The sequence below is a fragment of the Callionymus lyra genome, chromosome 14 (assembly GCF_982586985.1).
Source record: "Callionymus lyra chromosome 14, fCalLyr1.hap1.1, whole genome shotgun sequence".
Taxonomy (NCBI): Eukaryota; Metazoa; Chordata; class Actinopteri; order Syngnathiformes; family Callionymidae; genus Callionymus; species Callionymus lyra.
Genome location: NC_141831.1, coordinates 14,920,911 through 14,931,371, shown reverse-complemented (window position 1 = coordinate 14,931,371; position 10,461 = coordinate 14,920,911). Strand labels below are relative to the sequence as shown.

Genomic DNA, 10,461 nt, shown 5'->3' with positions numbered 1-10,461 from the left:
TCCTTTTTATTTTCCTAAAGCCACGAAGAAAGTATTAAGTTAAAGAATGTCTTCCCTATTTGCCAGATCAATGGGTTGTATTTCGTAACCAAGGTGTCCATACACAAGGGTTCGCTGTCGCCACCTCGTCGGCGACTGTGATTGGACAGTGAGCACTGTCCCCGCCCTCTTATGATAAGTGTAGAAAACGGCGATTGGTTGAGCGATTCTTGGGGGCGTGGCCTCTGCACCATTCGACGGAAGAGTTTCAGTTGTCACCCCTTTCCCCGTTACACAGGTAAGACACTTCCTACCTAGATTTACTATTTGTCATGCACCAACCTTCATTTACAAGTTTTTAAAATAATGTTTGGTCTAGGATTTCACCAGTGGCAGTTGTTTATAAGCGTGTCATTACTTTAATCGAGTTGCTCTATGAATTACTATTACCTTTATCAAAGTGCATGGAACCAAAAATATGAAAACAAAGATTCTACTTAAAATGATGTCATTTTATGTTTATTTCGCGTATCTTCTCAGGTGAACCATGAGGTCGAACGGTCACAAAAACAAACCCTCTTATGACACGGAGTTGGAGTTTGGTGGAGTTCTGGGTAAGTTAAGTCACTTTTAAAGGTTAATAAATAAGAACTTCCAAGTGTTAATAGAAGTGCATCTCATCATAACACATTATCTTTGAACATATATTTGTTTAAACATATATTTAATATAAATGTATTTTATTGATCTATTTAATCTGCATTTTGGTGTAATCTTAAAAACACCTTCTTTTTTTTTAACTCTAACAATCTTTATTGGATGTGAGAATAAACAGTGAGTCATCTTCTTACTTTCCCCTCAGATATTTGCTCAAGTACAACTTGTTTGTTGTATTTGTTTTATGTATCACAATCTCACTGCTTTACTGTTGACATTTTCACACGTTAGACGAAGTAATATTTGCCTCGCAGACCTGCTTATTTACCTTCCTTCCTTCCTCAGGGTCATTTTGCATCATCATCTCCCTCCCGTTGACCGTCCTCTTCCTGATCAGCGTGAGTCAATCTCCTGAGGCTGGAGTTCTCCAATGGCCTCCCGCCTTGCCCACCACGGACCAGCTGTGGGACCCGTTGGCACCGGTGCTCCTGTTTGGATGGATGCTCTTTCACGCCGTCCTCTACTTCCTTCCACTTGGAAAGGTAACGCTACTACAATAACTACTGTTAACATAAGTTTTAAGTTGTGAAAAATGACATCAGACTCTGGATGCAGGTGTCGGAAGGGTTGGTGCTGAGGGATGGATCCCGCCTCAAGTACCCGATAAATGGTATGTAATGGGATCAAACCCTTTCTGACGCTTCATTTATGTTTTTTATCTATTTAAGTTTAACTGATGTTAAAGTTTCACCTTGATTTAAACTCTTTTTGTAGCAAATTTTTATGATATAGTTTCAACTGATTCTCAATTTCCTTCAAGGTTTTTGCGTTTATTTTACATTGAAACGTGTATAAAAATATTAATGTAGGTCAGCTGTGAACGTCAGACATTATCACAAAAAAGAAATGTACAACAAAAACCTTAGAGTTTTGTTTTCTATTTGTGAAAAGTAAACGATTATGTTGAATTTTGAATAAATCGATCAATGGTTGGGTCGTGGGGGCAGCAGCAAGTTTTTCTGGAAAAACATAGAGGTTTTTCCCCACGTTACATGTCTTTGGTCTGACCCGGGTCACCCAAAAAAAAAGGTTCCAGAGCCACTTCAGTGTGGAGGAGCAGTGGTTCTTTTATGAGTCTCTCCAGAATGACTGAGCTTCTCACCTTATCTGTAAGGGAGCGTCCAGAAAAAGAAAACGTATTTGGAGCACTTGTATCCACCATCTGGTCACAAAGGGTCACAAAGGACCTATATATATGAAAAGAACTTCGTCTACCTGGGGAAGAATCTCTCCTCCCACCTGAACAATTCACCATTTTCCAACTGAAGACCATACAAATAAAACTTGAAATGTCGAGTTATACAACTACTTGGAAAGATTCTGTGGTCTAGTCTGACCTCACTGCTGTTTGCTTCGAAAGCCTCGTCCTGCTTCCCTGGAGTTGAAACGGTCTAAATGTGTCTCTTTCTCTTCGGGCGACATCATTGCGTTTGTTTTGGTCTCTCAGGTTTTCACGGCTGCTGCATCTCGGCCGCGCTGCTGGTGCTGATGTTGGGGCTCGGAGCTCCTCTGGGGTCTCTGTATGAGCTGCAGCTGCCTCTGGCTGTGTCGGCCATACTGTTCTCTCTGATGCTCTCGGTCTACCTCTACGTACGGTCCTTCTGGGCCCCCCCTCATGCTCTGGCCGTGGGGGGCAACACGGGTGAGGCCATTATTTGCTTTATGATTGTTTTCTAAACCATTAAAACCTAATGGTTTTTGTAAATTTAAAAAACAGTTTCTGACTATAATGCATTATGCGTAGAAAAATGTGGCTTAATATAAATGTCAATAGTGTTAGCATAGCATTTGTTAATAGTGTTAGCATAGCATCTGTCATTAGTAAGTAAGTAATTTCTATTTGTAGAGCGTGTTAACATAGCGGATTTGAGCTTGCCTGCTTGTTATCTTGGCTCCTGCCAGGTACTCCATGTGCTATCACAGGTCTTTTTTGGGGTCTTTGTGTTATTTTCTTTGATCTGTGTTCTTTATATTTGCACTTTGTTATCTCTTTGCACTTTGCCCTTTTGTTATTTGCACTTTGTTCTTGTTTTTAAGAAACTTGCTGTACCTTCTATCGGAGGAGATCTCCAGATGGATTAATAAAGTCTTTCTAATCTTATCTAATCTAACACTAAAAACTGTGTCTTTGTAATAGCCAGAACACATGTTACAGGGTGGCACATCAGTGGGACAGAACAAAACATTCAACCTTTCATTTTAGAAACTATTAAATTATTGTTTTAAATTTGGTTAAATTCAGTCATTCAATGTGCAGATATTCTAATAATATATACAGATTTGTATTTCAAATATTTTCTAGTAATTAACTATCTACACTATTTAAAATTCAGTTTTATACTTCAATCCTCTCTGACCTACACTTTAGGTATAAAAAGAGCTCGACCGTGTGTCATGACTGAACCAGACCCATCCATGTTTGTTATTCAGTCCTGCTTGCAGCTGATAACGGGAATATATGCGGTATTTCATGTGGGAATATTTGCTCTCTCGGAGGCGCAGCGACCTCAAGGCTGATGTTTAATGGATTTTTACTAAATCGTAATTAATGTGTACTTCCTTGGCTGCCTGAAGCCCCGCCTGAGTTCGAGAGATTTAGTATTTCTAAGTGAACACCTTACTGCAATATAAATGACTCTCCCTTCTTTTTTTAGACAATTATTTCTTTTTTATTTATCCACACAGTGGAAGAGGTACTTTAATTAATGTGTTAACTCGTTGTTTTTTTTTTTTTTAGGAAACCCTGTGTATGACTTCTTCATTGGACGGGAGCTCAACCCTCGCATCGGGAATTTTGACCTTAAATATTTTTGTGAACTGAGACCCGGACTTGTTGGTTGGGTGAGTCTTGATTTCCTTTCAGTACTTAAAATGTATTGATTGCGACCAGCAGGTGGCGACATTACCGTTATCAATCAGGTGTAGATAAATATTCAGACGCCTGATTGATTAATTCAATTGTGTGTATGTGTGTGTTTGTGTGTGTGTGTGTGAGAGAGAGACTCGTATGCATCATCTTCACTGTCCACAAATTGATCCTCCGTCAGGTGCTGATCAACTTTGGGATGATGATGAAAGAGGTCGAGCTCCATGGATCGCCGTCACTGGCCATGATGCTGGTCAACGCTTTCCAGTTGTTGTACGTGGTGGACGCACAGTGGAACGAGGTGATAAATACGATTCATTCTGGTGTAAACTACGGCGAGGGTTAGGGGACACGGTGTCAGAAACTTTCGAAAACCCTTAAATATCACAATATTTATAAAATAAAATTATATGATTCATCAAAAAAATACTATTTTCAATTAACATGCAAATATTTACAATGTTTTAACATTTTTGGTTTGAACTTCTGGCCACTAGATACCAGTCATTACCCCCTTGCAGCTAAAGGAACAATGAAATCCTGATGATGACTGAGGACGAGAGGATACAGTCGACTCCAGCAGCCTTTAAAGCTGATGTTTGGACATATTCTGGTTTCAAAATGATTGAAAGAATTTACGACTTTGTCAAGAGTCATGTGGTCTGTAAATTCTAAAAAACAACAGAGTCAAGTACTCGGACAATACTACAAATATATCCTTGTTACTACACCTGTATCGTTGCCCCTGTATCTTTATGTATATTGTGTAGCCAGATTCTCACCAGCATATCACAGTTGTTGTAATTAGTATCTTTATGACTTTTCTCCATAGGAGGCGGTTCTAACTACCGTAGACATTGTCCATGACGGGTTTGGCTTCATGCTCGTGTTTGGGGATCTAGCCTGGGTTCCCTTCACTTACGGTCTACAGGCGGCCTTCCTGGTGGAACATCCTCAAACGTTGACTTGGTTCGGAGCTGCTGCTATAACAATACTTAATGGTGAGGACATCACTTTTCGTGGGCCGTTTTTATTGATCATCTCCTGATGGATGTTGATGGACGGTATCTTCTGCCGTCAGGTGTCGGGTATTATATCTTCAGAAAATCAAACTCGCAGAAGAATCAGTTCAGAAGAGAGCCGACACACCCCAGTGTTTCAAGTGAGTATTTCTGGTATGAGATAGATAGATGGATAGAACTTGATAGTCCAACGTTTCACGTCTTCTCAGGACTAGAGACCATTTCCACGCCCACTGGAAAACGTCTGCTGGTGTCTGGCTGGTGGGGGCTTGTCCGTCACCCTAACTACCTGGGAGATGTGCTGATGGCGCTGGCCTGGTCTCTGCCCTGTGGTAAGACGGAACAACACAAACACTCTGTCGGTCAATGAAGTCGCGTCTTATCACTAGTGTCTTATCACTAGTTAGTAAACACCGCACTTGTGGTCAAGGCCACCTATGCCGAGAATAAGATCTTGAGATTGTCTTTAATGAGAGAAGGCTAAGACAGACCAAGACCAGGAGGTTGTCGAAACTGTGATAAGACCATGAACAAGAGAGTGTCAAGGTCGAGACAAAACCAGCACAAGTACAGGACATGAGTGTCTCTGCCAAGAGATTGTCACTGAAACAATACCAGGACAGACCGAGAGAGAGTCAAGACCGAGACATACCAAAAACGAGAGATTATCCTGACGGAGACAAGACCAGGAAAGTGTCGAGAACAAGAAAAGGACAAGAACGAAAATGCCCAAGACCAAGAGAGTGTCAAGATCGAGACAAAACCAAGACAAGACAGACCAAGACTAAGGGAGTGTCAAGACTAAGACCAGGGCAGACCAAAAACCAGGAGAGTGTCAAGTCCAAGACAAAGAGTGTCAATTCCAAGACCAAGACAGTATAAAGAGTAAGACCAAGAGAGTGTAAAGACCAAGACCAAGAGAGTGTTAAGAGTAAGAGAGTATTAAGACTAAAACCAAGAGAGTGTCGAGACCAAGACCAAGAGAGTGTCGAGACCAAGACCAAGAGAGTGTCGAGACCAAGACCAAGAGAGTGTCGAGACCAAGACCGAGAGAGTGTCGAGACCAAGACCGAGAGAGTGTCGAGACCAAGACCGAGAGAGTGTCGAGACCAAGACCGAGAGAGTGTTGAGACCAAGACCGAGAGAGTGTTGAGACCAAGACCAAGACTAAGAGTGTCGAGACCAAGACCGAGAGAGTGTCGAGACCAAGACCGAGAGAGTGTCGAGACCAAGACCAAGACCAAGACTAAGGGAGTGTCGAGAGCAAGACTAAGAGAGTTTAGAGACCAAGACCGAGAGAGTGTCAAGACCAAGACCGAGAGAGTGTCAAGACCAAGACCGAGAGAGTGTCGAGACCAAGACCGAGAGAGTATCGAGACCAAGACAGAGAGAGTGTCAAGACCAAGACTAAGAGAGTGTCGAGACCAAGACCAAGACTAAGAGAGTGTCGAGACCAAGACCAAGACAGAGAGAGTGTCGAGACCAAGACCAAGACTAAGAGAGTGTCAAGACCAAGACTAAGAGAGTGTCGAGACCAAGACTAGGAGAGTGTCAAGACCAAGACCAAGGGATTGGCTAGACTTAGTATTGTGTAGTCCAGTATTATTTGTTGTGCTCACCAATCATTCCAAACCAAACTGAAAAGCTGAATAAGACACCAACACTTTAGTAAATACACTTTCGCTGCCTCAGCTTCTACACACCGCATTATTTTGTATTTGTTCATGTTAATATGGACTTTCCACACTGTCCTTATTAGGTAATTACGCGGCGTAAGACGGGCACAATCTGCTCTCTTTGTTCCTCAGTAAGCTGCCTGATGTTCCCGTCTACGGCGGATACTGCCTCGACTGCTCGCTGCTGACACACTCATTGTTATTCAAACTTTATGTGACTCACGACTGGAGTGTCTTTGTAATGATAGCAGCCTCCAGTGCTGCTCCTCAAAACGCAAACACAAACAATGACAAAACACCCGGGACGGAGAGAGAATAGTGTTTACACTTTCATGGTCAATTGTATAACGGCAAGCAAATTCAGGTTTTTTTTTCATCGTGATTGTGTCGTCTTCACAACTGTTGCTATTCAAACTGCAGCAAAAACGAAAAAAAAGATGATTGACAGGCTCTTAGCCTGGATATGAATCTCACCCAAACTTTAAATATGATTGAATAAACAGTCAAAAATGTAATCGAAGATAATACCTTTTTATTATTCTGAGATGCCGACTGTGAAAGTAACACAGGCGCGTAACCAGAAGTAGGTCCACTAAACAGGAAGTTGTGAAAATAAGAGCATAAATTTCCAAAATAAAATGTGCCGAATAGTATTTCGGGTTGGTAAGCTTTCTCCTCTTCGACAGGATTCTCCCATATCTTGCCGTACTTCTACGTGATTTACTTCACGGTGCTGATCATCCACAGAGAGGCCCGCGACGAGAGGCAGTGTCAGGCCAAGTACGGACCAGCCTGGGACACGTACTGTCGCCGCGTTCCTTACAGGATCTTCCCTTATATCTACTGAGGATGAAGTCCAACTGTGAACTACAGACCTCTGTGGCACATACACATGATTTGTGTTTTTAAAAAAAGAATGTTTTTTTTAACTCTGTACATTTTGGTACTGCCTTTAATGGCCAGGACACTCTTGTTAATGTTTTTTTTTTTTTTTTTTTTTTTTTATCCGGATGAGACTCTCCTGGTTAAATAAGATTTCAATAAATAAAATAAAACTTGCTCTCCGTCCTTTGGATTGAAACAATATCCTATCGTGAACATTTAGCTGCCGCTCTCCAATCCTCGCTAAGGATTTCAACAAGTTTTATTCAGCAGTTATTTAAAGAAATGTACTGTATATGTGGCAACAAAGCGCTTTAATTAAGTTTTGGACAACATCAGGTCGTTCCTTCATCATAAGGAGTCCCACACGACTATGATGTTTTCTGATGATATAGTGATTTAGCGAGATTGAAGAGATTTCTGTGCACATCTGTTCCCTGGTTATATACCGATTTCATGACTGCTCAGATGTTACGACCCATTAGTTTGCTTTATTATCCTCTTTAAACATTTGACTTGACATCTTCACAAAAGCACAGCTTTTCAGAATTCCTTTTTTTTTTTTTTTAAAGATCTGTCAGTTTTTTTGAGCTCAAAGCTTTCCTTCTGCAGAACTTATTAGCATCTGTACTGTGTTTCTGTCAGAGCTCAATGAAAGTAATGTGGGGTGTTCTATTATCCTATTATAAAGTTCCAAAGTCTTCAATCCCAGCTTGAGGAGTCACAGAAGATGCAGTTTAGTTTTGAGGATAACTGAAAATATGTTTTTCTGTGGTGTCGCAGGAGGTTTAGTTATAAGTAATAGTTATTTCTAAAGCGCTGTAAATAGCCCTGAAAGTAAAGACCAGAATTTTAAAATTGATCCTGAAAGAAACTGGCAGCCAGTGAAGAGTTTTAAGGATCGGGGAAATGTGAGTTCTTCTACTAGAGCAGGGCAGGATTCTCACTGCAGATGTTTGTATTAACTGCAGGGGAGACAGATCCTTCTTGTTTAGACACCACAAAAAACTGTTACAATAGTCTAAACAAGAAGACAAATGCATAGATTTTAAACTCAAGATCATGCTGTGACGTGTAGTTTAGAGATTTTTCTCAGTTGAAAGAAACTTGTTTTTTTAGATGGACATTTTGAGGTGATAATTGCAGACGGTGCATTTGTCACCTTTTCAGTCCATTTACTGTCGACCCCCGACTTCGCCCACACAGCTCTCAAGCTGTTCCTCTGTTTTTCAAATGCAGAGGGATAATTAGAAGCCCTGCTGGACAAGTTTGGTACAATCTGACCGAAATAAACATGGATTGATAATAATGACAGACCACTTTACCACCATCCGGCAACTTTATACTTGTATAAAAAATAACTTCTTTTTCATGTCCATATTTATTTTTACGAAAGTAGTTTGACTGTTCCTGAACAATGAAGTAGTCCATTGAAAACTACAGAAAATAATTAGTGAATAAAATATATATAATTATTTTTATTTGCTAAATCTACTTCTTTTTAAATCAAAGAAATTAAATAAGTATTTTATTATTATTAGAATAAGAAAATGTGTATTGCTAAAACTTGATATTACGACAGAGTAATTAATTGCGATATTAAAGTCGTATGATAATCATTCATTACGAGATTAAACTGGTACAAAAGCATTTTTTAAATTAGATTAAAGTCGTACAAAATGCATTTATTAAAAAAATTAAAGTATAAAAATACCACAGCTATGATGTACTTTTATATATGACTTTGATCTTGTAGTAAATGCATTTTGTACGATTTTGATCTAATTTAAAAAAAAAGAAATATGCGTTTCTTTATTTAATCTTGTTATAAATTAATTTTATTCGAATTTAATCTCATGTTAAAAGAAAAATGAATTCATAAAAAATTGACAAGTGAGTTAAATTATTGTTATGATTTATCTCAAAATAAAGAAGACCGATAATAAACAAATGAGTGAATCACATAAAGAAAATTATACATTTAAATAAATAATTCACATTTACAAAAGATTGCATAAATGTATATTCAACATTTTGCAGTGTATAGATTATTAAAATACTTTTCTTCTTACTGTCAAATAATTTAAAGCGAAAACGTTAAATGATAAATGTAGTATTTTCTGAGAGAAAAACAAAACAAAAAACCTTCTTAATTCCAATTATTGTTCATTTTATGTGTTCTTGTTTCATGTTGATATCAATTGAGATTCAATCTATAATTAAATCAAACAAAATCTCTCAACTCTACTGAAAAATCACATCACATTTTTTGAAATGCCACTTTTCCCTTGTGCTAATAATTCTGTTTATTTTCTGGTAGTTATCCTGGTAAATTGTAAATGCAAAAATAGCACATTGCATATCCTCAGACGAGTGGTTTGCATAATAATGAATTAGCAGCTGTGTGTGTGTGTGTTACATGTGTCTATCTGTACTCACCAATTGTGCATGTCAATCTCCAGCTCTCAAGCCCATCAGTTGTAGCCAGTTTCCATGGCAACGTCCCTCTGAGAGCCCAGACGTGGGAGAGAGGGGAAAGGAGTTGAGACAATTATGGCGATGGAGGGTGCTGGAATAAGTGGAGGCTGTGAAATGCTGGCGCACAGATGTTTGTTCTGAAAAATGTAGGCATCAGGAGGTCGTCGTCCTGGTCGTCATGGCTGCGGCGGACGGAAACGTTCGGGATTCATTGACGGGTTTTTAAAACATACATGTGTTGCATCACACCTGGAGTGATCGCGTCTCCATTCTTCGCCGTTAGACGGACTTAACAGGGATTATAATACAATTCTGTTTCCATGGCGACAGAGAGGACTGATGTGGTCCTTTCTTAACAGCAGGATGTGCTTCAAGCTTTTTTTTTAAACTATTTTTCATCAGAATTATTTATTTTAAAAACAGGATGACCGGGTCAACCTTTGTGACCCGACCAATAGATCTAGACACGCACATGTTTGTAAAGAACTCACAAACCAGATCGTACTGGCTTATTAGAAAAACTAAAAGCGAAAACCACATGCAAACATTAAACCAAAAATTTAAACTGCAGTTTTTTCAAATTGTTATTATGATTTTTTTATTATTGCTATGACATATTACTATATATTTTTGTTAATATGTTTATAGTGTACTTTATCTTTTCCTACTTTCAACAAGGTGCTGTGACGACTCAAAAACGTGGGACGAATAAAGGAAAAATAATTTTCATTCTTTATGAAATTTGGGGCTGAACATCAGAAGATGCATCTTCTCTGATGGCGATGTCGGCACAAATATCTTTTTAAGTGTTAAAGAAAAATAACATTCTTCCATCTGCATC

The 10,461-nt window shown here is 39.2% G+C and overlaps 1 protein-coding gene across 2 annotated transcripts; it reads left to right on the top strand.

Annotated features, from left to right (window-relative positions):
- Positions 1–246: 246 nt before the first annotated feature.
- On the top strand, positions 247–7,318 carry tm7sf2 (transmembrane 7 superfamily member 2). 2 transcript variants are annotated; one of them, XM_087807220.1, is made up of 11 exons: positions 247–277; positions 520–593; positions 982–1,178; positions 1,252–1,306; positions 2,144–2,338; positions 3,434–3,537; positions 3,744–3,863; positions 4,395–4,563; positions 4,644–4,724; positions 4,794–4,916; positions 6,947–7,318. In XM_087807220.1, the coding sequence occupies exons 2-11, from the start codon at positions 527–529 to the stop codon at positions 7,105–7,107; spliced, it is 1,272 nt and encodes a 423-aa protein (XP_087663346.1). In that variant the 5' UTR covers positions 247–277; positions 520–526; the 3' UTR covers positions 7,108–7,318. The 2 variants fall into 2 exon arrangements, with proteins under 2 accessions (XP_087663346.1, XP_087663347.1); XM_087807221.1 differs by lacking the exon at positions 247–277 and having other exon boundaries at positions 433–593.
- Positions 7,319–10,461: the final 3,143 nt, after the last annotated feature.

What these genes read in the sequence shown, in the direction of transcription:
- tm7sf2 (XM_087807220.1), top strand. Translation starts at nt 527, where the DNA reads ATGAGGTCGAACGGTCACAAAAACAAACCCTCTTATGACACGGAGTTG. An exon ending in TGCTATAACAATACTTAATG is followed by an intron (nt 4,564 to 4,643) that starts GTGAGGACATCA and finishes TTCTGCCGTCAG; the next exon opens with GTGTCGGGTATTATATCTTC. An exon ending in GACACACCCCAGTGTTTCAA is followed by an intron (nt 4,725 to 4,793) that starts GTGAGTATTTCT and finishes ACGTCTTCTCAG; the next exon opens with GACTAGAGACCATTTCCACG.